The sequence below is a fragment of the Podarcis melisellensis genome (genome assembly GCF_964234715.1).
Source record: "Podarcis melisellensis genome assembly, chromosome: 9".
Taxonomy (NCBI): domain Eukaryota; kingdom Metazoa; phylum Chordata; class Lepidosauria; order Squamata; family Lacertidae; genus Podarcis; species Podarcis melisellensis.
In genome coordinates, this window is record NC_138541.1 from 74,075,934 (window position 1) to 74,102,421 (window position 26,488).

The window sequence follows — 26,488 nt, forward strand, 5'->3', positions numbered from 1 at the left end:
AACTACAGCAGCCCACACATGGAAATAGCATTACTAGGTTCTGCAGGCCACAGAGCAAGCTCAAACCAGTATCAAGATGCAGCAGTGTAGGAGGTATAGATAAAACAGATAATGGAGGAAAAGGAAGGAAAGAAAGAGACTGAGAAGTCCCAAAGTGGAGTCTGGCAAAGGAGAAGAACAGGAAACAATCAGAGAGCTTTGCTGGCAAACTACTCCCAATCTTCAAATGGCCTTTCTCAATAGTTTCTTGTAGACATTGAGCCACATAACTGGGCAAATCCTGAGAGACCCTGCAGGACAGCCTTTACCCAGGGTAGCAACAGCTGCCAGCACCACCTTCCAGAGTCTTCTAGCAAAGTTGGGGAGGGACCACCCAGTGGCGTAGCGTGGGTTATCAGCACCCGGGGCAAGGCAAGTAATTTGCCCCCCTAACCCATGGATTTGCGCCCCCTAACCCGTGGATTTCCCTAACCCCCAGATGTTGCGCCCGGTGCGGCCGGCCCCCCCTGCACCCCCCACGCTACGCCACTGGGACCACCACAATTTTGTGACCCCCAACCACAAATCCTACTGCTATGGAAGAGGATGTCAGAAGCTACTGACATCCAGGGGAATGAATTGCTGACATCATATACCGACATCTTTGAAAAGTTTGGGACCATCTGTAGTCTGCAGGGATACCTTTTTCGTGTTCTTCATGGATAAAATTGTTTACATCCTCTCCTTCCAAGATTCCATTATATCTATAGTCTGGAGTTGTTAGATGAGTTTCAGTTACTGCCCCCCAAGCATGGGAATATGGAGTACCAGGATGTGCCATGCAGTAAGGCAGAAAGTTCTCTATATAGGCAATTTCAGGAATGTGGTCCTGTTTCACATAGTTCTTCCCCCATAAAAGGGGTGAGCAGAATTACTCACCCATTTGTTGCAGTGCATTTGAGTCATTGCCTTGCAATTTTCCGTTATAGAAATGCTACAGAGCCGACTCCTACACCACGCAAACAGGATTTGCTAAAATGATTACCCAACCCAGTGAATTCCATCCAGATGCTGTTAGTTTAAATAGCCTACTGTGCTAGTGCTGAAGGGTAGAAGTTTCCATCTGTAGCGCTTTCCGCAGTTAATAAATGTTAGTAACAACCTCATTTGAATCAAGTTGATGAACTATTATACTCATTGCAGGTATAAATGCGAAGAATGTGGGAAGAAAGGATCAAATGCAATCAAATATTTTGAAATGGACCATTTGTTTCTTTTTTGCACCTTTTTCTTAGCTGGTACATTTGTGTCTACACTCAGCTCGTGAGATTCTCAAGTTCTGATGGAGAACAAAACTGCATAAAGTGGGGGTTATCAAACCTGTGGAAAAACGGCTAATATTAGCCTGTTTGCAAATGACATATCATACTTAATTAAAGAAAGGAGCCAGCAGTAGCCTTTTAAAACTTTTATGCATTCCGTAGATATTTTAGAAATGTTGGGTCATTTTATGGATAGTGGTAAGAGATTTTTAGGCTCAGTTCTCCAATTGCTTGGCAGAGTCAAATGAAAAATCAGTTTCTTAAAGAAAGAACTCTATGAAGTGTACATTCATCAGAAATTCTGGCATTAAGGGATTTTACTACCTACTGGAAAATTTATATGATAATCTTAGTCTTTTGCACCAGGGACCCGGGGGACTCTTGACACCAGGAGAAACATCTCTTCCTTGTTGTAAGGTGTGCTAACTCAGGGCTGAAAAACCTGTGGTGACTTTCCAGATGTTACTGGACAATGAATCCCCTCATCTCTGACCATTGACCATGCTAGCTCATCCTGATAGAAGTTGGGAATCCAACTGGTCTAACCACCAAAGTTAGGAAATCCACATTTTCTCTGGTACAGGGTTCTGAAAAATATCATCCCAGCATCCTTATTCCCAGATACAGTGGTACCTCAGGTTAAGTACTTAATTCGTTCCAGAGGTCCGTTCTCAACCTGAAACTGTTCTTAACCTGAAGCACCACTTTAGCTAATGGGGCCTCCTGCTGCTGCTGTGCTGCCGGAGCACAATTTCTGTTCTCATCCTGAAGCAAAGTTCTTAACCCGAGGTACTATTTCTGGGTTAGCGGAGTCTGTAACCTGAAGCGTATGTAACCTGAAGCATATGTAACCCAAGGTACCACTGTACTGTACACTTGTATTTCTTTCTCCTCTCCCCTGACCCATGGAGCCTCAACACATTGGATAGTTATGAGGGCACTGTTTGCTCCAACAAAAACTGGAGATTGGTTGAGGTCCAACCTGCTCTTCTTAAGCTTCACCCCCTGCCTATAAAAGAGCCAGTCCCCTGGCCTTACAGAGAGAACTCTCCTTTCTGTGGTTTCTCACCTGGCATGCTCCTTGCACCATTGGGCAGGTCATGAGGACCCAGAGTTGCTGGATTCTGCCGGTGAATCAGGCTTAGGCGAAGGCATTTGTGAGGACTCCGAATCAGGACCATCACCTGACCACCACGCCAAGCATGTGCATTAAAGATGTCACGACACCTAATTCAGAAGCTTTTTGATAAACTCAGAAAAGTGGAGGGACCAAAAAGTCTAAATGTGACTTATACTTAAGTCTACAGAAAAAAATATCTGGCCCTCAAGCTCTCCTGGTTTTCATATTTTGAATAACATTCTTGATTTTTTCCATCAGTAATGGCTTTGCAATAAATTCCTTTTGCTAAAAATCTAACTGCAGGAGAACAGACTGTGAGAAAAAGTTTTCAGATCCAAACCCGACAGGTTCCTTATCTTTCCTGCATAGCTTAGAGTCGTATGTTTGGAACTCTCATTTCTTTTGATGATGCGTATGCTGTGTTGCGTTCATGTTAATTTTCTGTTGTTTTCAACAAGAAGTCAAAATCTTACTCAGCATCTCTCACTCTCCCGATATCTCTTGCACAAATATGTCAATGCAAATTCAGCTCTAGCAGAAAATAAATCATACAATTCATATTTGTCATGTTGCAGACTTTGATAAAGAACCAGAGAAGGGGGGTGCTGCAAATTGACTTATAGGTGACTTTCCTGTTTTACACAGATTTTCCTCTTGCAGAGTTTTAATCCATTTCTTATGAGAAATATATGCTACAATCCTTCCTCAAATATAAGCCTTGCATCTGCTGCATGGTATTTCTTTAGTTATTCTCCAAGCATGTTTTCAAAAGATTAATGTGATACTTTGGAAGTTTATCTGGGGTGATTTTCCACATCATTTTTCTGCTTTGAAAATGCACTTGGCAATGTTGGAGTGAGGATTTAATTTTCCAGACATTAGTTTTATATCATGGTTAGTTGCAGCAGCTGGTAGCCCCTGGACCTGTGGGATGGCCTGTGGTCAAGTATGGCATGTACTTGGGACCAGTAAGGTCACACGGGTTGGACCAAGGTCATCACATGGGCTGGACCAAGTTGTTCTGGTTTCCTTGCAAAGGTGTGGACACAAAAGCACTACAGTAAAAGTACTTGGCATCCAACTAAACCAAAAGTTGTCTAACCTCGGTCTAGAAGGGGTCCCTGCTGTCACATTTTCTAGCGTGGGTCAGTGTTGCAAGAACCACACATTGTGCAGAAGTGAGCCACACTAAATCCCATGGAGATGGATCCCAGATAGGACTGGAGGCTAAATCGGTTAGTCTTAAATGTGCCAGACAGAACTGTTAACAAGGTACCTCCTAAACTTTCAGCCTGGTGAAAAAAGATTATTACCCCCCCAAACTGATTTACTTCTATGCTTTCTTATCAAAATATGGAGGGATATTAAATGGACTAAGATGTAGGAGACCAGGGTTGGAATCACCACTCATCTGTGAAGCTCTCTGGGTGACCTTGGTGTGTAGGACAAAAGTGAAATGTTCCCATTGGAGGAGATATGCCCTCTGTTACCGGCCACCCCAATCCCTGCTAAGCCATGCATGGGATTCCAGGGGTTTTCGCCCTCAGCCAGGGTCTGTGCTCCTTTGGAGAATTGAAGGTGTGGCACAGGCTGTCGTGGTTTTAAGAAATATGATTTATTCACATATTTACACCTGTGTTTGGATGGAGAGAGTCCGGATCTTACAGCAGGGTCATCTCAAGAAGGGCTTGTTCCCCACAGCAGTGCAGTACTGGAGTCAAAGGCATCTCTTCCAGCCCCCCTTCAGACAACCTGCCCAAGATGGCTCTCTGTCTTTGTTATCCCATATTCTTCTTAGCATACCCTACTAAAGATACCCCTTTCCTGTCACCTCACATCCAGTTACCCTGGCAACATTCCAAATCCCCACCATTTGTTAATCTCTAGGGTTTGGGGGGGTGTCCCACCCCCAAACCTCAAAGAATTTAGAAGTAATCATGGAGTTGAGAGCAGCAACAATTTTCCAGGAAAATTGGAGGGTTAGGAAGGAGCAAAGTGCTCTGCCAGAGTTAAATTCTGCAACAGAAGGCCTCTGAGGATCACAGATGACAACCAAGATGCTGCAGAATTAATATCAGTAGAAAGAGGACCAAGTGTCCTAAGTATGACTGTGTATGATGCATCTAAGAGAACTGTACATTCATGAAAGGAAACCAGGCCCACCTGTTTTAATTGGGGCTACACAGATAAGCCGGCCAGGGGAAGGGAGCAACATGAAGAAGCCAGTTCTGCTGAGTTTAGTTGCTACCGTAGGTCACTATCTTCACCAAGTCTACTCTGAAATAAGTCCTATTGAATTCAATTGAGCTTACTCCTGGGTAAGTGGGTTTGATTGTTAAGCACCTTTATCATCGTCTTCTTTGGCGATCACTCGTAGCAGAGTAAGATGGTCTTCATGAACATGGTTTTAATAGTGAGTCCATAAGTGACTGGAGGCCAGTTCTGGATCCACACGCCCTGGTCTGACAGCCTTACTGAATGTATTTCTTATAAACATATCTCTTATAAAATATGTTTTCATTATCCTCCCTGCATCTGTCCAAGTGCAGCACTCACCCTAGTATATCACACCAACTCTCCAAAAAGGTCAGAACATGGAGAATTTTTAACATCAGGCAACATGTCAGCACATATGCCCACAAATGTTCCAGGAGCAAACATTTGGGAAATGTATGCTGCAATGGACCATCTTATTTTGGTGTCTAATCGGCTTAGTTTTCTCACAGTTTCTGACAACTTATAAATTTAGCTATTGATGACACTGAGTCCAGCTTTAAAGTTTTTTAGATAGGTGGCCCTCTCAAGATAAGTGTGGAGTCCATTGCACTGTCATGTATCTTAATATAGAACAGAATTCTGGCTTGCATAGAGCCATGTGTGAAAATAGAGGCAGCATTCCTGGCTCAGCTGAGAGGCTGCTTTGATACAGGGATTGCAGCCGGCATGTATTTGCATGGCCTTGACCCCAAAATGTCCGGAATCATGGAGGAGATCCCCTGATTTCCTTCTCTGGTTGGGGAACCTTTGTTAGGATGACAGCTGGCCACCTTGAAGCATATCTGCATGGAAAACTCCACATCATTGGACAGCTAGCAATAGTTCACCAACACAAGTAAGAACTGGAGAAATTAAAAGATTTTAAAAAAATTATTTGCTGCACCTTCCACGTCAGAGGTAGCCAACATGGTTCCCTCTGAATGTTCTTGAGCTGCAACTCCCATACGCCCCAGCCAGTAGGGCCAGTGGTCAGGGATAGGAGTTTTAGTCAAGCAACATTTGGAGGGCATCACATGAGCTACCCCTGAGCAGCAATGTCATGTGCTGGATCAGCCCTCTCTCACCGTCACTCAGTGGGGGGTGGGGGCACCAACTCTTGAACTCCTGCCACTTCAGGCAGCTCCTTCATGTCACTTCATCTGTCGGCAGCCTCAGTGTACATGACTGAGAAGTTGACTTTGTTTCTCTGTTTCTGCAGCCTGTGACATGTTTGGAGGAAACAAACCATAGCACTTACTTATCCTCAGTACTTGGCTTTTGTGCTTCATTTGAAAAGGAAAAAGCACCATGAGCAATGGTTTGTTCTATGGTTTGCTTACTCCAAACGTGGCAAGTGAGGAGCAAAGTGGGGCTTTTGAGACATGCCACACTGCTGCAGTATGCTGCCCATTCACATAAAACCATAGTTTATTATTATTAATAATAATAATAATAATAATAATAATAATAATAATAATAATTTATTATTTTTATCCCACCCAACTAGCTGGGCTTCCCCAGCCACTCTGGGCAGCTTCCAGAAAAATATTAAAATACTGTAAAACATCAAACATTAAAAGCTTCCCTAAACAGGGCTGCCTTCAGATGTCTTCTAAAAGTCTGGTAGTTGTTGTTCTTTTTGACATCTGATGGGAGGTCGCCACAGGGAGGGCACCACTACTGAGAAGGCCCTCCGCCTGGTTCCCTGTAACGTGTTTAATATTGTTTAATGTAATGTGTCAACTAGGCCAAAGAGGTATTCTTCATGGATAAATGAATTTCACCTCATCTTTCCTTTGAGATTAGATACATAAACCTCTCTTCTGAGGAAGGACATGCTGTCATGTCAGTTTTAACCCTCTTTACCTAGCCCAACAACCAACTTCTATAGAAGGTCTTACCCTTTGGAGCAGGAGAAAACAAGCATGTTCCATCTTCAGTATTTTAGTTCACTCTTGACACCCGTGTAGCAGTTGCAAAGTATCTGAGTAGAAGGTGCACACTGTACTGCTTGAGGGGAAATGAATGCTTCCGCATAGACACAGAACCCCTCTACGTGTCTGCACATATGACCACTCAAAGATCCATTGTTATGGTATAATAACTGAAATCCCTGTGTGAAAAATTTGGCTGTGTGAATCTCCCCTAATTGTGCTCTGTTCTAGTGAAGGGGCTGGTAAAGCTATGACTGTGTGAACGCAGCATGAAAGAGTGCAAAATTCACATCCCCGCATGTGTTCTACATTCCCTGCCTGCTCTCTTCTTTTTAGCTAGAATATTACTGGTCTGACGAAATACTTTATTTTATATGTACCTATGCAGGGTTCAAGGGACGCGGGTGGCGCTGTGGGTTAAACCACAGAGGCTAGGACTTGCCGATCAGAAGGTCGGTGGTTCGAATCCCTGCGACGGGGTGAGCTCCCGTTGCTCGGTCCCTGCTCCTGCCAACCTAGCAGTTCGAAAGCACGTCAAAGTGCAAGTAGATAAATAGGTACCACTACAGTGGGAAGGTAAACGGTGTTTCCGTGTGCTGCTCTGGTTTGCCAGAAGCGGCTTAGTCATGCTGGCCACATGACCCGGAAGCTGTACGCCGGCTCCCTTGGCCAGTAAAGCAAGATGAGCGCCGCAACCCCAGAGTCGTCAGCGACTAGACCTAACTGTCAGGGGTCCCTTTACCTTTATGCATTCTAGCTACAGCCTCATTGTTTCCCTTTACTAGCGTTACTGTCTTAAAGTATCAGCTTACTCTGTTCTATAGACTTTGTCTAATCTGATCTTGTTATACGACATATTATCCATGCACATCAAAAACAGATGGTGTTTCCATCCGGTTGGAGTTGTTCTAGTGATGGACATTTGTACATCTGAGCGGAATTAAGGAGGAAAAGCTTCCCAAAGAAGGGCATCGTGTCTACATGTCCTTTTCCATCATCCAGGGAAAGGATTCCAGGGGTGCCTCATGGCTAAGGGATGCAGTGCCCTCCTCCGCTTTACCATAGGCTCCTGATTCTAATCCAGTCACAAGAAAACTGCTGCCAATTATAGTTTATCTGGTCTCTGTGTGATTGGGGTGGGAGGTAGGATAGAGACAGGACTTCCAAAATAGGATTTGGGTTGCTTTTGTAGCTTTTCACTCTACAAGACGGAACAATTTCATTATAACGTGACGTTCAACCCCAAAAATCTAATTTCAAAACTAAAGAACTTGATAATCATGAGCATGGTGGCATTGCCTGGACTTTTGACTCAAGCCTCTCTATCTATCTATCATCTATCTATTGAAATTGATCAACCCCTTGATTGTAAAAGAAAAAGCCCTCAAAAAAACAAAAAGGTAAAATAATACATCAAAACGTGCAAGAATTTATTATAGTAAAACAGATGAAAATTCCCATCAGCATTTATTCACACCCCTACTTTTGGACAAGGCACAGAGTTGCTCACTGAGCCTTCCACGCTTAAGTAATGGTGACTTGGAGGATAGGTGCTGATGAGTTTCCTGCAACATAATTATGTCTGGGTGCTCTTGCAATAGGGCAACCTCAGCTCCAACTCTTTCTACTGCTGAGGTCAGGCTTCTAACATGGAATGAGAGGGTTTTTAAGGAGCACTGAGTAGTTGCTGGGAGATCAGCAAATGGTTTTGTGACTTTGATAAAGCCTGGAGCAGCCTTCCTGGCTTGCAAACCTGGGCCTTCCTGGAGGCTTTTGTTTAACACTGGACTAACGTAATTGGTAACTATAAAAATGTAAAACAGAACCAGCCTTGCCAAACAGGCCACCTTTGATTGCCTTGGGAGCAGAAAACCGCACTTGTGCGAAACCATATGGCACCATCGGCCAGCTTCACTGATGTTGAAAGTTGAAGATCTTTTATCATATTTTCAGCTTATTGGTTGTCTCTCACCACTCACTGTCTCTCTCTGTGCTGGGAGGCGCCTTCTTGATCTCAGTAGGCAGGAGATCCAAAGAGCAAGTTCTGCCACACAAAGTAATTGTGTTCTTACAAGTGCAGTTGTGCAGCCAACTTCACTGATTGAAATGGTTGCTGGGGCACGTGTGGGGTAAGGTGACCTCATAGGGAAACTGGTCACGAGTTCTTAAGGGCTTTATAAAAAGGTGAAGGGACCCCTGACCATTAGGTCCAGTTGTGACTGACTCTGGGGTTGCATAGCTCATCTCGCTTTACTGGCCAAGGGAGCCGGCATACAGCTTCCGGGTCATGTGGCCAGCAGGACTAAGCCGCTTCTGGCGAACCAGAGCAGCGCACGGAAACACCGTTTACCTTCCCGCTGGAGTGGTACCTATTTATCTACTTGCACTTTGATGTGCTTTCGGACTGCTAGGTTGGCAGGAGCTGGGACCGAGCAATGGGAGCTCACCCCTTCACGGGGCTTTATACAATACAGTAATAGCAACATCTTGAATCCTGGCCCAGTAAAATCACTCTTCCGTTTCTTTGCAAGGCAACTTGCTGAGTAGCAGAAGAAGCCATATTTTGCCCAGCCAGCATGTGAGGAAAGCAATATTTCTTTTGCTACTATTGATTTTGACACATGATGGATCTTTGGTGCTTTTTTGGGGGGGGACAAGAGTGCAGAGCACTGATGCACAAAGTGTTAGTCTTTCTTTTCTACTTATATTACTTATATTGGGGAATACTCATTTGCTTCTGTTGCCTTTTTCTGGAACGGGGTGAAAGCTCTGATGGGTTAGCATGCATCCTTGATTGAGGGCACTTTTTATTTTTGATGGACAGGGTTTTGTTTTAATGATGATGATGATGATGATGATAATAATAATGTCTGCCTTCAGATGTCGTCTAAAAGTCTGGTAGCTGTTGCTCTCTTTGACATCTGGTGGGAGGATGTTCCACAGGGCGGGTGCCACTACCAAGAAGGCCTGGTTCACTGTAACTTGGCTTCTCGCAGTGAGGGAACCACCAGAAGGCCCTCGGAGCTGGATATCGGTGTCCGGGCAGAACGATGGGGGTGGAGACTCTCCTTCAGGTCTACTGGGCCAAGGCTGTTTAGGGCTTGAAAGGTCAGCACCAACACTTTGAATTATGGCAAGATGGGGGCAGGGAATGTGCTTTAGCCTCTCCTAAAACCATCTTTCAAATGTATAGTGCTTATTTTTATATATATATAATATTATGCTGCATTCTTGTTATCATGTTTTATGCCACTTCTTTTGTGTGGTGTGGTGGTGCCTGTGTTCCTCCTCCTGCTTTTAAAAGAGTAGTGTGCGTTGAGGATAAAGGTCTTTTGGAAATGATGGTGCGGCAGCCATGGATCTTGGAAGTTGTTAAGGAGGCCTCTCCGCCTGAAAAAAACAGGACACAAAGTGTAGCCCGGAGGCCTTTAAAAAATCTCTTTTGGAGAAGGGCAGGTACTGAAAAGTGGCTGCTTTAAAGGTATCAAATACTTGCAAAATATGTACAATCTTAAATAGCGGTGCATTCGACCCAGATTAGCAGGTTTGCTATGCTCCTGGACTCGGCCCTGAGCATGGATGCCCAAGTCTCTGTGGTAGCCAGGAGTGCATTTGCACAATTAAAGCTGATGCGCCAGCTTCACCCATTCTTTGAGGTGCCTGGCAGAGCCTCCAACATTTCTCAGGTGAAAATAGGGACTGGCTTTTCTACATCAAGAAGCTTCTCCATTTTATCTCACCATATGCACCATGGGTAGGCAACATAAGGCCCAGGGGCTGGATCCGGCCCAATTGCCTTCTAAATACGGCCCACAGACGGTCCAGGAATCAGCGTGTTTTTACATGAGTAGAATGTGTCATTTTATTTAAAATGCATCTCTGGGTTATTTGTGGGGCATGGGAATTCATTCTCTCCCCCCCTCAAAATATAGTCTGGCTCCCCACATGGTCTGAGGGACAGTGGACCGGCCTGCTGCTGAAAAAGTTTGCTGACCCCTGATATACACATGCATCTGTCACCTTGAGCCAATTGCAGCCTGTCTGCTGAACACAGGATTGTTGTAAAGCAAAATGTGCGAGGGAAGGGGTCGTGTACCACACCTTCAACAGATAAATGGAATGAAATTAAATTTTAGCTGTAAGCTGCCTCAAGTCCCTGTCAGGGAAGAAGGTGGGATATAATAATGATGATAACAACAACAACAACAACAACAACAACAACAATAATAAATAAAAATAGAAAGTGTGGGAATGATCAGGAACATACCAGAGAGTAAATCCAATTGAAATTAGCAAGACTTAGTTCTGAGTAAAAATGCTTAGGATTGCAGTGTAAATCTTTACCCAGTTACATGGGAGTAAGCTTCACTGAATGCAGTTGGACTTACTTCTGAGTAGTCATGTAAAGGCTTCATTTACAATAAGAAGCATAAACACTCCATTTGTTTCCTTAAAAATGGCTGGCTACAAGCATTGCAATTAAAGAATATAAAGAAGAGTGGTTACATTCTGTTTCAAAATTATAGGAAGGGCTTCATATTAGGGTTGCCATTTTTTTTTTTAGTTTTGGCCATAAGTTTTCGAGTCTTTGGGGGGGGGGGCAAAATCTAAAAAAAATAAAATGAACTTTTTGAGCTATTTTTAAGGAAATTTGCCAGATATATGGCAACTCTGCTTCATATGCCATCAAACTATAATTATCCACAATTTAAGTTGCATTTACATTTGGTGAATATATTCGTGCCCCTTTTGTGTTTCTCGAGGGTTTTTTTTAGACATTAGTCAAAAACAAAAGTTGCTGTCCTAGAAGTTAAGATTGTGCCAGTTCAATCCCAAGCTGGCATCAGGTGAAGCTGAGAGAACTGGCCGCCCCCCAGCTTGCCAAGCTACCTTTGGCCCATATATAGCAGTTCCTTACAATCAGATGTCAGCTTGGCTGGACTCAAGCTGACCTTCTTCTTGGTGGGTGTACAGAAACTAGATAGATAACTTTACTGTATGAGCGGTTTGAAGAGGCCTGCATGGACTGCTTAATGAAGGGATATTGCAGAGGCTCAGCTGAGACAGACATTTGGCAGGAGGAACAGTATTAATAATGTCATTGCAGTGAAAGTCAGCTGTTCCCTAGCTACAACGCCAAGCATTACAGACGCCATCCAGAAATATTTCATCCACCTGCCAGGAGTTCAGAGCAACTTGGCAAGTTTCTAATTTTAAACCCAGCGAAATGAAATTGCTCCCTCATTTTATTGTAACAATATACATGCATGTGGAGAACATTAAGGAATGCATGCGCTCTCTCTCTCTCTCCCAGTGAAATAAGTGCAGGCTGATGTTTTGCGGTCTTTGTGGGTCCAGCCAGCTAGCTTTATCTTCTCTCAAGCAGTGCCCATTTTGGCATCCTGATTTTGAAAAAGCATGCTTGCCACGTGAATCTCTCAAACTGGACAAGAGGACGAGGTGGAACAGATCATTCTGTAACCTTTTGAAATCTTCTTTGAGCTATGGCACAAAGTGCCGTAAGACAGAATATTGCTTATGTTAACTTGACTAGCAGATGTCCTGCCTTCTCTTTGAGCAGATGAGGGCATCTTATATCTTATTCTACCAATTTATGAAGCGAAGAGGATATAAAAATAACTTGGTATAAAGCTGATGAAAGACAGTTGTGGAAAAAAGATTTACTTCCTGAATTAAGCGGGTCCATTAATTACAAATGAATGCTGTTTTATTTTCATAAAATAGAACAAGATGGTGGGGGGAGTGAAATTTGGCTCCCAGGTGGCCTGACTCAGCCCGCAAATGACCACTTAGAAAAAAATATCAGCCGAGTCAAATCTTTAGATAAGCAGCCATCTGATTTGTGTGTCTGCGAGAAGAATCGGAAGCCCATTTAAAAGAATGGGAAGGGAAGATCAGCAGGCAGCTGTTGCTTCTAGAGCTCAAGCCCTGCAGTTTTTAAAATGAGATATGTAGTGTGTTAAGTATGCACAACGTGAAATGTTATGCACCTATATACTAATTAATCTTTTAAAAATGTTTTTAAGTTCAATTATTTTTAAAATGTATTTTTATATCCAGTTCAGCATTCTGAGTTAGTGATGTTGACTGCGTAAATAGATTTTTATAATTTTATTTCATATAAGTATCAAAACATATGAAAGCTTAAAAGATATACACCCCATAGCAATGCCATGTTTCTCTTATATAAAACACATTTACAATAGGCATAATATTACCTCCTGTTAACCATTCAGCATGGTTATAGCTCAGGTCCAAAGAGTTCCTTATAGAAACAGCATGTTTCTCCCATGTCACAAACATGTTAAAATGCATTGAGAGATTTCTTGAGCACCATCAGTTTGATTAATAAAAGAGCATCCCACAATTTCCCCAGCTATTATTTTTTCAAAGGTAGCTCTGTTCATATCCAATGATAAGCACAAATCACTCTAGCAACCTCTAGTGTATTTAATACTACATCATGTTTTGTTCTGAAAACTAGGTTCAGTATAAAATTAAGAAGACAAAGGCACATTGACAATGGTAAAGAAGGATAATGCGCTGATAATCATTTTCCAAAATGCTTGAGCTGTGTGACATGTCCACTAAATGAGGAAATCTGCAGGATTCTGTTTTTGGCATAGTGCCAACAGTGGACTAGTCTCATCTTTATAGGTAATTTCAGAGGTGTTAAATGGTATTTTTATTGTCATTTTTATGCAGTTCTCTCTCAATCATGAGGTCACAGTAAATTAATTTATAGGTCTGAAAAGGAAAGACCAAGCCTTGTAGAAATTTTCCTTCTAGATCTTTTTTTCATCTTCGTTTATAATGTGTTACAGCTGTAGTGTTCATATACAATATATATATTTAAAAGAACTTGTGCCTGGCCACAAATTATTTCAAAATCCATCAGATTATTTTTTGAAGTCTAGGTAACAATATGTTTTATTCAATAAATCAGAACTTCCAGTATGGAAGATTCCCATCCAGTATGGGGATTGGAGTCTGGATCTCTAAAAACTGGAGCAAATTGTGAGATTGAGGGTGAAATCCTACTGTGATCACTGTCCCATGTGGACAGTAATGTATTAAGTATAACATTTTGAATCATTTTAAAAGAATTATTTGTATTTTCTCTTTGTGCTCCAGAGAATGGAATGTAGAGGAATTTTACAGAAGGGGTGTTCAACATTTTTAGTTTCTGAATCACCTTTGTCTGTTATGCATTCAATTTTGTAGTGGTAAATTAAGAATTTCACGCGCTTCATGATTCACGCTAGCTGGCCATATAAACCTGTCATTGCTGAGGAATTAAAATGACAGGTGTCAGCAGTCGCACTTCCCAGCAAGACAAGGCTTTGTCTAGCTTCAACAATTTCTCAACATATTGTTTTGAGTTTGAGGGGTTAGTTGGCATGATGCCCAAGTCTCTTGAAATTGTTGGAGTCTTGGTTCCGGTGAGGGTTAAAATCTAATGTAGGATTCCACTACTGAATTAGCCAAGCAAGGGTCATGGATACCACCTAAGTATTGTCCTTAGACTGACAAAGGAAGCTGCTCTGTACCAGAGGGTAGTGAAGAAGACAGGCCAGAGTGGTGAGAGCCATGCTTACTTCTGCTGGAATCCAAGTCTGTGACTGTGGGAGAAGCAAGACCTTCTGGGCTGTAAGTGTTGTGAGACTATCCATCGTAGCTGCAGGTTGTATATATGTGTAAATCATATATCATAAAGACACCACAGTCTCTGCTGTGCTTCTTTCCAAGGAAACTGAACTCTGGGTAAGCACCTGGAACCACTGGAATCTTGCCCCGCTCAGAGATTGGGGTAGTGTGCAACAGTATATTTGGAGAAAATGGTAAATTCAGCTTTGCTGGGACAGCTTTCATTCAAACCCTGCTAAAGTGGAGGAAAATATTTTTCATTTTAGCATGTTTAAGCACAGGGGCGTCTTACCCATAGAGGCTGGTGGCGCAGGGCACCAGTGCGCCAAGTTCTGGAGGGTGCCAGGGAAAAGGTGGAGGCTGAACACGGCGCCTCCCGGCATCAGCTCACCACCCTCGCCCGCCTCCACCATGCTGCGCCGAAGCAGCGCTATGCCCAGAGCCTCCGTCTATCATGGCCACCGTGGCACAAAGCAGCCAGCTGAGCCGGGAGGCGCTGCGTCCAGCCTCGCCTCTTCCTCACTGGAGGAGCTGCCCTTCAACCACTGCCCGCCTCCTCCAGCCCCGCCAGCAGCGCCGTCCTCCCTAAAAAACTCTGGGAAACCGGGGGGGGGGCACCGGAGGGAGTTTTTTACCCTGGCGCTGGATATGCTTAAGACAGCCCTCTTTAAACTCCTGGTGATAAGGAAGGGGTTCGCATTGAACCTCCTGCTAAAACAAAGGTTCCCCTCTCATTTTTGGTGATGTCAAGTGTTTGACAGGTGACCAACCCTGCCCGGGTGTCAAATTTAACCCATAAGGCCGGGCCTGATAATGATCTGACCCTCAGAGCCAAAGAGATTCCCCACAAGTGCCACAAATGAATCATAGAATCATAGAGTTGGAAGAGACCACAAGGGCCATCGAGTCCAACCCCCTGCCAAGCAGGAAACACCATCAGAGCACTCCTGACATATGGTTGTCAAGCCTCTGCTTAAAGACCTCCAAAGAAGGAGACTCCACCACACTCCTTGGCAGCAAATTCCATTGTCGAACAGCTCTTACTGTCAGGAAGTTCTTCCTAATGTTTAGGTGGAATCTTCTTTCTTGTAGTTTGGATCCATTGCTCCGTGTCCGCTTCTCTGAAGCAGCAGAAAACAAAAAATGTTTATCTTGTAGCCAATATTATTTTTAGTAATGCTGTAAATTTTGTCTTTATGTTTAATGCAAATGGTTCTATTGATATAGCAAATATTTTCGGTAATATTGTGTTGTCTTGTGCCTCTTCTGATAACAAACTTGCACACACTGTGGGGGGGTGTGTGTGTGTGCATGTGAGATAAGATAAAGAGATTTGCAGGGAGGAATTTGTAGTATTCTGAAGATCTTTTGTCAGCTCCTTGCAGATGGAGATAGCAATGTGGCATTTGATGATAGCCAAATGTATGTTTGACTGTCAGCTTTCACTTCAAATAAGAAATCAAAACAAAGGGATTAACTTCTTGTTACTTTGAAAGTTGTTGCTTGCAGAGCGGAAGGACTGCCTTGTGTATTGGAAGTGGCTGAAACTGCAGCCATGATCTTGCCCAAACTAATTACTGCAGTTCGGTAATTATTGGATGAACAATTAAAAGTAATTAGAGATGAGGCTGATAAAATGGTGAATGAAAACAAGACCAGAGAAGGATGAAATGGAAAATGTAATTTAAGAGGACACAGAGGCTTTGGAGAACAATATCAATAAAGGATTGCCAGAACAGGAGAGTGAAATGGTAGAATTGGGAGGGAAGAGATGGTGAAATGGAAAAATCCTTCACACAGGTTTTTGGCGGAAGAAAACAGCCAAATGGTGGAGCTGTGATGCTGGAGGAGTAGAATGAATGAAGAGATGGAAATACAACCTAAGCTGGCACCAACAGAGCTAAGAAAGCACTCTGCTTCCCATCTGCAGCAGGAGGAGAAGAAGAGGAGAAGGTGCCAGACACTGGAGGCGCACCTCTCTCTACTCCGCGCTTTGGCTCTATGCTTTTAGGAGATCGAGCAGCCCGATCCCTCCCCCAAAAATATAGGGAGGGGGGCAAAAGGGCTCAGCCCCTAGAAACCAGTGCTCCTGACAATATGTAGTCATATACTGTACTGCATCAGAGAGATGCCAGATAGACAGAGAATGAAAACTGGTAAAATTGTATACACAGCAGTAAATTTTAATGAGTTTTTTTTTTAAGCAACCATTTGGATAAGCACCTACTGCCTCCACTGGGTAGTGAGGTGTTTGTTTTTTAAGCTTAAATATTTCCATACCCCAGTATGAAATCCACATTTATTATGAATAGCTTCTAGTATTCCAGTGATGTCATTCACCCACTAGGACCTAAGAGGCTCCAAACACGACTAGGCCAATATTCTAATTCTTCACTTTAGATTATCAGTAAATTACTAAACACACACTGCATATTCATTTTGATGGCTTCCTGTGCTGTGGGATTAAAAATAGTGCTTTCCCCTCATCCACAGGTGGTCCTTTAAGCAGATTAATGTCTTTTGTAATGGAATATCACAATACAATTTGCACATGGAGAGGTGTTTTCGAACCCTCTGAAGTTTGGGACTTTTGCTTTGAGCCTGAACAAATGCCTGACCTTCTCATTTAACAACCAGGGCAGGTGGGCTATCAGACAGATTCTCGGGGGGGGGGGTGATAGAATCATTCTAACTGTGGGGATTCAAGGACAGGTTATACCGGACTCACAGGGAGCTGAACAAAGTGAGGCAGGAATGCCAAGCATTTCGACACAGCGCAGTCCAGCAAGGCTGGTGGCAACAGGACTGCTCTAACAAGGTAAGAAGAGCCCTGCTGAAGAAAAGTCAAGGGCTCCCTGTTTCGGTCAGGCGTGGAGCGTGAGAAGGCAGTGGCTGCACGGGCCAGAGGTATACAGTCATTGGCAGGCTGGAAGTCTGGTACTACACCCGGTCAACAGGAACAGAGGTCAAGAGGCAGGAAGCATTGCCATGGATAGGCTGATGGTCTCATGTCAGACTGAAGAAGAGACACAAGGCACAAGGAGAGAGAGGTCTTCGACCAGCACGGCAGCCTTTATATGTCCTTGCCATGTATAACCAGCCCAGAGCACTGGTGTCGCAGGAGGTGAGATGCTGAAGATGCTGAAAGCCCTGTTTCAAGAGACAACTTGCTGTAGCATCCCATTTCTAACAGTATATCATTATTAACATTAGCATTAGCCTCAGAGTAACTTACACTTATAAAATCATCCATGGTACAAAATTTAAAATACATCAAATAGATAAAGGTGTTCCTAATGTAATAACATAAAAAGGACAAATACTACTCCATCCTGCTAAAAGCTGAACACCCAACACACACTTGGGTATCATTATATTATGTGATATCATATTTCATTATAATATCTAGTACAGTAGTCAGCCAGATCACTCCAGGATGTTGATATGTTCCAACGGCTTTGGCTGTTAATTTTAAATAATTTTAAATATTTTAATTGCTTTTAACTTTTTATTGATAATTTAAATATTTCTTGTGAATTGCTTGCAGGTTTTACTGAAGTCAAGCTAAATATAAATTTTGGTAAATAAAAAAAATGAGGGGATGAAGGCAAGAGTCCTTCTCAGTTGTTGGCCTACAACAGGAGTGGAAAATATGTGGCCCTCTATTATCTAACGCCACTCCAATCATCCCTAACCATTGGCCATGTGTGTGTGTGTGTGTGTGTGTGTGTGTGTGTAAACAAACAAATTATCAATCAATATAACCATTTACATTTCCCTCCCTCCCTCTCCCCCCCTGCCCCCCGGACTTCCCTCAGCTCCCGTCTCTGGTTTCTTTGCACATATTGTTCTCCGCATATTGTAAAATTGTACATATCATTGTCTTATCTATCATATATTCAACTAATAAATTTGTATATGTTTATTCAAAACCTGCCAAGGAGTCTAAATCATTTCGTTGTCTTTTTAGATAATTTGTAAAAAGTTCCCATTCTTCCTTGGTCACAATTGTCCTTGTCAAGCAGTTTATATGTCAACTTGGCCAATTCCGCATAGCTCATCAGTTTTTCTTGCCCCAGCTCTTTGGTTGGGATTTCTTCATTCTTCAACCATTGGCCATTTTAGCTGGAGCAAATGGCACTCCATCCTACAGAGTGCCACATGTTTCCCATCCCTCATCTATAGCATCTGATATTCAAATGAATGTTGAAACTGAGCATAGTTCTGTTTAAAAAACATGGTTAATAATCAGGGATAGATTTGTCATTTGAGAATTGGTGTAGCTTTCTTTTAAACCCAACAAACCCAGTGACCATCACTACATATTGTGGCCAGGAGCTCAAGTTTATACTGTACTGTGTGCAGAAGTAATTTCTTTTGTCTGTCCTGAACCTCCTGCAATCAATTTCATTGGGTACCCCAAATTCTATTATTCAAAACTTTGCGGTTTCCCACCCGTTTCCTTCTTCTTTGTCAAGGCAGCACTCCTCCTTCTGGAGTGATTTCCCCCACTCATCTTGCTGACAATTTATCCCTATTACTCTAAAAATTACTGTCAGATGATGGTCTGTGTTTCGTGTTCAATAATATGCATATTTATTAGTCTGATGGAAAAGAATGGGGGAGGGGGTTCTTGAAAAAATGTTGTTTTCATGTGTTCAAAATCCTTATCCTTAATAGAACTTACAGGAGAAAACCTGAAAAGGTGGTCAGTAGACTAGTAAGTTCTTAAATAAAAACCCCTAAAATCAAAGACAGACCCACATCTAAACAGCTTTAATTGCAGCTGCTGTCCAGGAGATTCAACATATACCGTTTTGGGCTGGCTTTTTAAAAATTGCATCTTTGTTTTTGTCTTTCTTTCCAGTTATGTGGCTGCGGTCTCTTGGGTGTGGGAATATGGCTGTCCGTGTCACAAGGAAACTTTGCCACCTTTTCTCCCAGCTTCCCTTCACTGTCGGCAGCAAACCTGGTCATTGCCATTGGTACTATCATCATGGTGACTGGCTTCCTAGGCTGCTTGGGTGCTATCAAGGAAAACAAGTGCCTCCTCCTAAGCGTAAGTTAGCAAGTGAGATAAACCACGAATCGGGGGCTGGACTAGGGCTGGGCGATATCAGCTTTTCAACATCGAGGTTTGGCAATACAATGCGATGTTGGAAAAACAAGGTGCATTGGCCTCTGCCCACGAAGCACCGGGTGAAACTGCCCCAGCTCTCACCTCGGGAGTTGAGGCGGTATCACCCAGGCGCTCATGGGCTGGACAACACAGCGTGTTCCCCCTCCCCAGCTGAGACAGCCCCAGGGCTCTCCCCGCTCACATGCATCGGGGCTCCTTAAACTGCTAAGCTGGGGCAAGGGCAGCAGCACACTCCTCAGTCGAGCAGTTTAAAGATGCAAAGGGAGGAACAAGCTGTATCAGCACCTCCCCAGTACAGCTTGTTTCTCCCTCTGCGTTGTATGAGGAGCAGACCGCGATGTCAGGTTCACTCAGCGGTATATCGCTGGTGAAACCACTGCCGCTTCTGAGTCGCACCTGCTGGAGCAAGGAACTCTTGACACACCCTCCAACGGACGCTGCTAGCAGAGCCACTCCGGAGCAGTGGCAGTTTTACCAGCGATATACCACTGAGTGAGCCCAACATCGCGGTCTACTCCTCATACCGGTCCAGGGCAATATATCGATAATATCATCCAGGCCTAGTCTGGACACAACTGTCAAGTAAACCATGGCTTAGCTCGGCAGCAGCAGGAGGTGTAAAATGGCCAATCTTCTCTCCAGGAATCTGCATGTTGCCATTCATTTGATTTTGAATTGATTTTAGAATGCTGTGTTACTTTTATTGTTGTTAGCCGCTCTGAGCCCGGCTTCGGCTGGGGAGGACGGGATATAAATAAAATTTTATTATTATTATTTATTATTATTATGTTTGCACTAAGTCATGATCATGCCCTGTAGAAAAGGTGAATGAACTTTGGAATGGTTCATGCATCAATGCAAGCAAATGTACCGTGCATTCACAATACACAAGGTTTTTGTTTTTTGTGTAATACACACTTTCCCGATAAAATTAAAACAAAAAAGTTCACAAGGTGGTCTGAGAATAACCTTAAGAATTTCCACTTAATAATTTCAAAGAACATTAAGAAAATGGTGATACATTTCAATGTTACTTTAATTGCAATATTTAATTATGTTACTAAGTATGTTACTATTTCCCACACTGCCATTTACATAAGGTATATTAAAGCTTCAAGTGATTGTAACATTCTTCCTCCTTTTGCTTCCCCAGTTTTTTATTGTTTTGCTGATCATTCTCCTGGCTGAGCTGATACTACTCATTTTGTTCTTCGTTTATATGGACAAGGTAGGCATTCACAGAGCTCCGTTATCTCAGAAGACAAGCTACTTTCTTATGAGTACAGTGGTGCCTCGCAAGACAAAATTAATTCGTTCCGCAAGTTTTTTCTTCTTGCAAGTTTTTTGTCTTGCGAAGCACGGTTTCCCATAGGAATGCATTGAAAATCAATCAATGCGTTCCTATGGAGACCGTCCGGGGACAGAGGGGAAGCGCACTGCGCTTCCCCGCTATCCCCGGAGCTTGCGGGGCAAGCTTTGTTTTGCGAAGCAAGCCCATAGGGAAATGCGTCTTGTGAAGCGGCTAAGAAAATGAAAAACTCCTTCGTCTAGCGAGTTTTTCATCTTCCGAGGCGTTCGTCTTGCGGGGTACCACTGTATTCCTCTCCCAGCTCCCTCCCCAGAAAATAGACATATCAAAGAAGGTCCTGCAGAAAGGTGACAATCAGCACATTAGAGAACTGCTGCAAGAACCAGGCAGAAGGGAAATTTGGAAGTCTGGCTGGCATCTTGAGCGTGCCCCTGACTGCTTGGCTCCTGGGGAAGCCACAGTGCTTTGAGGAGCACAAAAGAGATGGAAACTACCCTAGGCAACCACCTCCTCCTCCTCCTCCTCCTCCTCCTCCTCTTCTTCTTCTTCTTCTTCTTCTTCTTCTTCTTCTTCTTCTTCTGTTTATCTTGTCCAGGGCAACCTAAAGTGATTTACAGCCAAAACAACAAACAACAACTACCGCCCATATATACATTAAAACCAAGAGGATAAAGCAATACATTAAAAACATCCTGCCCACTTCTAAAAGGGCACAGATAGTTATAAAGGAAGGTTTTCACACGATGGCTAAAGATATGTAGTGAAGGTGCCAGGCAAATCTCCCTGGGGAGAGCATTCCACAAATGGGGAGCCACTGCAGAAAAAGCCCATTCTTGTGTTGCCACCTTCTGGACTTCTCGTGGAGGAGGCACATGAAAAAGGGCCTCAGATGATGATCTCCGGATCTGGGCCAGTTCATATGGGGAAGAGGCAGACCTTGAGGTATTGTGGACCTGAGCTATTTAAGACTTTATAGGTCAACACCAGCACTTTGAATTGTGTCCAGAAGCAGTCCAACACTATAACCATTGCACTGGTTCCAGACACATGTCTATTGGAAAAAGACAATACTTCCTTTTACTGAAATATAAACTCACATATTTGTTATCTTGAGTAGGACATCTGTGCATACAGTGTTAAAATTATGCGGCAACCTTCTCCCCCCAAAAAATGTTCCCCTTGAAGCTATTAGGAGAAGGCACCAGATGTGCTTTCCATTCAGCCTACTCTTCACATACCTTAGAGCATATTTTAACGTGTCTTTTAATCTGGAATTGTCACCATGCGGTAGGTATTTTATTTCTGCAAGTGGCTTTCAGCCTCAGCTTGAAGACTCTGATATGATAGGAAGAGAGTCTATTGCTTTCCCACACATATACATTCCTAATCAGATCATACTAAAAGGTTGCACTATTTATGTAATGACTGTGACCTTGTTGGTGTTTGTTTATACGAAATAGGTTAATGAAAATGCGAAGCAGGATTTGAAAGAAGGGCTCAAGCTGTACAACACAGAAAATAATGTTGGGCTGAAGAATGCTTGGAATATCATTCAGGCAGAGGTAATGACATGAACATTTTATTTATTTTTTGCAAATGGCCCCCTAATGCTGCCCTGTTAATACATCTCATGGGACAGTCCTATTGTCCAGTGGCGTAGCGTGGGGGGTGCAGGGGGGCTGGCCGCACCGGGCGCAACATCTGGGGGTTAGGGTTAGGGGGCGCAAATCCACGGGTTAGGGGGCGCAAATTACTTGCCTTGCCCCGGGTGCTGACAACCCACGCTACGCCACTGCTATTGTCTGAGGGGACATGATGCGATTGCCTTGCTGAAGTTAAGCAGTTTGGGGTCTGGTGAATTTAAGCTGGGAGACCTCCATGTTTGCTGCTTTGAGTTCCATGCTGCAGAAAAAGGTAAGATGTAAATGTACTCGGAGATCTCAGTCTTTCTAAGATGCAGATAAGTCACGATTTATAATGAATTGCTATATGGTAGTTTGTGCATTGGCTCGTGTTGTTTATAACATTATCAAACATCCCCAAAGCAGAAAACTTAAAAAAAAATATATATTGTTTTTCATATAATACAAGAACAATATATAACTGCAATGACTTGTCCAGTTCTTACAGTCTTAAGCAGTTTCAAGCTGTACGTTTATGTATTATCAGTTCAGGTATCTTCTCCACAGAGATTCTTGTGTTGAGGGTGGAATAAAAGTGCATTCTGCCCCATTTATAAAGGAAAAGAAAGGAAGATAAGTCTGACCCAAAGTATCTATCTGTGAAGTGGCGAGTAAGGCATTCCAAATAGTATTTAAGCAGATTTCAAACGGGATTTCTATGGATTGTTTCCAATATTGGACTATTGTTAATCAGGCTGCTGATAACAGAAAAAAATACGAAATCCTTGCATATAATTTTACTGTTTAAATTTGAGTCTAACCATAACAAGGAGGGAGCCAAATAGGGTGGGAGGGCTCGCTGCGTAATTTTGGAATTAATGTGAAACGCCTTTTCCCAAAAGAAGTAAACCAACATGCAAGTCCATCATGGATGAAAATATGAGCCAATCTCTCCACAGCCTTTCCAGCACAGGGAAGAGATCCTAGTGTTTATTTTGGCTAGATGTGATGGAGTCCAGTGCCAGCAAAATATAATTTTGAGAGAAGCCTCCTGCAAATGAGCATAGATTGTTCATAGGGATGGGCTGTGCCAAACTGATTGTCATTTATGATATCCAGCTATGATCCCTAAGTCTTTTTCCGATACTGACCGGAGACCTCCTGTTTCGCCTGCGTATTGTTCTAAAAGAATGCTATAAACTGAAGATGCAGCTCCTTTTATGTCATATTTTGATTTGTTACAGAGACTCAAATAACACAAGAGAACCAAGGCCCTTGTATTCCAAATATCTTGCAAATGTGCATAATTGAAGAGATTGAAACTGATTTAACTGGGCATCATCCAACTTTTCTATTAGCTCATGCTCAGATATTGCTTTACTTCTAGAAATAAAGTCACTTATGTGATAGATTCCTCTCTTTTCAAGTTTTTTAAATTGTCCCTGTTTATCTTCCGGTTGGAATGATGGATGGTCTAATAGTGGAGTCAGTGGTGAGGGTCTGGGGGCCAAAACCAAGTCCTAATCCCTCCACACCGTCAGCACTGCCTTTAAGAAATAAGGTTTGGGGTTTAAAATATACAGTAGTGATTTTTCAAGAGGCTAATTCTTTGCAGTTATCACTCAGACTTGCACTTGCTAGTGTCCAAGGTAACACAGCCTTTTCAAAACTCCTAAAATGTTCTTTCCGTTCCAGGCTGCATTATGTCTCATCTTGTCCTTGTCTCCTAGATGCACTGCTGTGGGGTTACTGATTACAAAGACTGGTACCTTGTACTGGGTGAAAACACTGTCCCTGACAGATGTTGCATGGAAAATTCTGAAGACTGTGGCCGGAATTCCACTAATATGAATTTAGTGTGGAAAACGGTAATTTTAGCTTACATAATAATCTGGATTTTTTCTTTAGTTTAACTTAATTTCTTTCCTTGTGGAAAAGGTATCCTTGCATGAACACCATTCGAGCGCAGGTATTAGGTACAGAGATATTTCAATTTAAGAGACTATTTTACAACCATTGTTCAGTCACCACTGTGACCTAGGACATGTGCTGAAGGTAAGCAATGCAAAAATCTTGCTGAAAGTAAGCAGGACTGTGACTTCCAAGGGCTCCATCCTTTGAGGCCCCTCTGGGATATAATACAATAATAGTTTTTTTAAAAATCCCTAAAAGTAAAAATGCAAGTCAAGTAGATTCCCATCTGGTATGGTTAAACAAATCAGGTAAACTGAAATTGATTTTTCTGCATATTTTGTTGTCAGTTAACCCTTCTGCTTTTGTATTATCAGTGCAAATTTCTTGGTTTCTTTTATTTATTTGAGTGCTTGAAACATTTTTCCCAGAGTGGCTTCCAAATGTGAGATTGTAAGTCTTGCCCTCAGGCTTGCAACCTAAAAGACATGACTCACAAGGAGAAGGGAGGGAGGCAAAATTGAACACCGATGGAATTTGGGGGAAGGCTCCATATAAATTAAGAGGAAGGGCCAAAAGTTGCTCATCATTGAGCAGTGGTGTATTGTAGCCTCTCTTATAGCAGGGTGGAATGGCTGGTGATGATGGCAGCTGAGGGAGAACGCTTCGCAGTCCCACCTTCTCCCTCACACCTCCGGGAGCCCCGTCAGTGGCAGAGAATGGTTTCTTTATACTGCCAAGTATACCAATACTTGTGTTTAAAAGTCTTCAGAAACATAGGAAAACAAAGAATTGCAGGGTGTACAGTGGGAATAAAAAATGAATTGTGCAATGATGGTACAATCACTGAAAAAATACCCTTTATACAGAGCTGCAAATTCAGGCATACTCTCTGCAAGCAACAAAATGGCCTCCGTCTGCCTTCTTGTCCTCTTCCCTAGTTTCTTCTATTCAGCCAACAGATCAAATGTATGTCACTGACTGAGCTTATAGTTTCTCAGTGAGAGGAAAATGTCCAGTAAGCACTCCTACTTTATCCCTGAGTGAGTTATTTCATTTGAAGCATTTGGCTCTTGAGCCAGAACAGGTTGTCACGGTGTTTTCCAATTTTTTTTAGCTGGTGTAAGATTGGGGGGCAGGCGTGTCCCTTGGGGTAAGAGAAGCAGGACATGGCAGCGGTGGAGATAGCAGAGGCTGCTCAAAGCGCAAGTGAAATAGGCTGCTGCTCAACTAGTACCTCCTTAGGAGTAACAGAAAAGCTTGAGCTCCCCTGGGGCAGCTGTTTTGCCGCTCTCACAACGTTTTGGTGCACCTGTTGCTACAGCCAAGGTCTGAAGAGCTATAAGGGACAGCTAGGTTGAGTCAAAGGAAATTATTATGCCTTTGACTTTTCCCCTCCCCTCCCTGCAAGATTCATAGATGCTAGGAAGAGTCCTGTTTGAAAAGCAATGGTGTGCAATGGCTGTGTTTGCAATGGCTGTGTTTGCAAATGTGCCTGTTTGCTGTGCCTGTTCATATGTGCAACTACAATTTCCAAACGCTGTGTATGTGGTTCATGTCAACATAAGCTTACAGAGCATCTATGGCAGAAGCATGAGTGCATGTGGCTTCCGACAAGTGTGTGGGTGTGTGGACATGTACCTCCTGATGTTCTGTGGTTGAGGTGGATGAAGAGATAGAGAAGTGAAAAGAAAGCTGAAAAAGAGGGATGACAAGTCTCTGCCTCTGTCCATCCATTAGATCACAGGGCCCCATTTATACCGATTATTCTTGCCATTATGCCTTGTCAGGCTGATAAAACGGTCAGCATATCAGACATGGAACTGGGAGACCAAAGCTCAGTGGGTGACCTCTCAACATCTCACAGTTATTCTGAGAATAACATGGTCAGGGGGACAGCCCCACTAAAAATAATATTATCATATTCTTTTCTAACGTTCCAAACTGACAGCAAGTGGCAATGTAGAAAAGAGGCACGCAGGTTTTGGCACAAGCCAGCCAGAGTTGCCTTCTAAATAAAACACCTTGAGGCATTCTGCCATGGACTTACAATCTGCTTTTTCAACATATAAAACAAACATTGGTGGTATCTTTAACTCGCTCATTTTTTAAAATGAACAAAACCCATTTGGTCAACATGAATGTGTTTTAATTTATTCATATTTAATTTGAGAAGCCAAAACAGGCTTCATCACGACTGAGCAGAACAAAGAATATGTATGAAGCT

The 26,488-nt window shown here is 42.9% G+C and overlaps 1 protein-coding gene across 3 annotated transcripts in view; it reads left to right on the forward strand.

Annotated features, from left to right (window-relative positions):
* TSPAN9 (tetraspanin 9) overlaps nt 1–26,488 on the forward strand; it is a 121,646-nt gene that overhangs the window by 92,930 nt on the left and 2,228 nt on the right. For all 3 annotated transcript variants that reach the window (XM_081925753.1, XM_081925752.1, XM_081925751.1), the window contains 4 exons: nt 19,147–19,338; nt 20,573–20,647; nt 22,189–22,290; nt 24,081–24,218. In XM_081925753.1, coding sequence (XP_081781879.1) covers nt 19,147–19,338; nt 20,573–20,647; nt 22,189–22,290; nt 24,081–24,218 — 507 coding nt within the window. The remainder of the gene's footprint in view (nt 1–19,146; nt 19,339–20,572; nt 20,648–22,188; nt 22,291–24,080; nt 24,219–26,488) is intronic.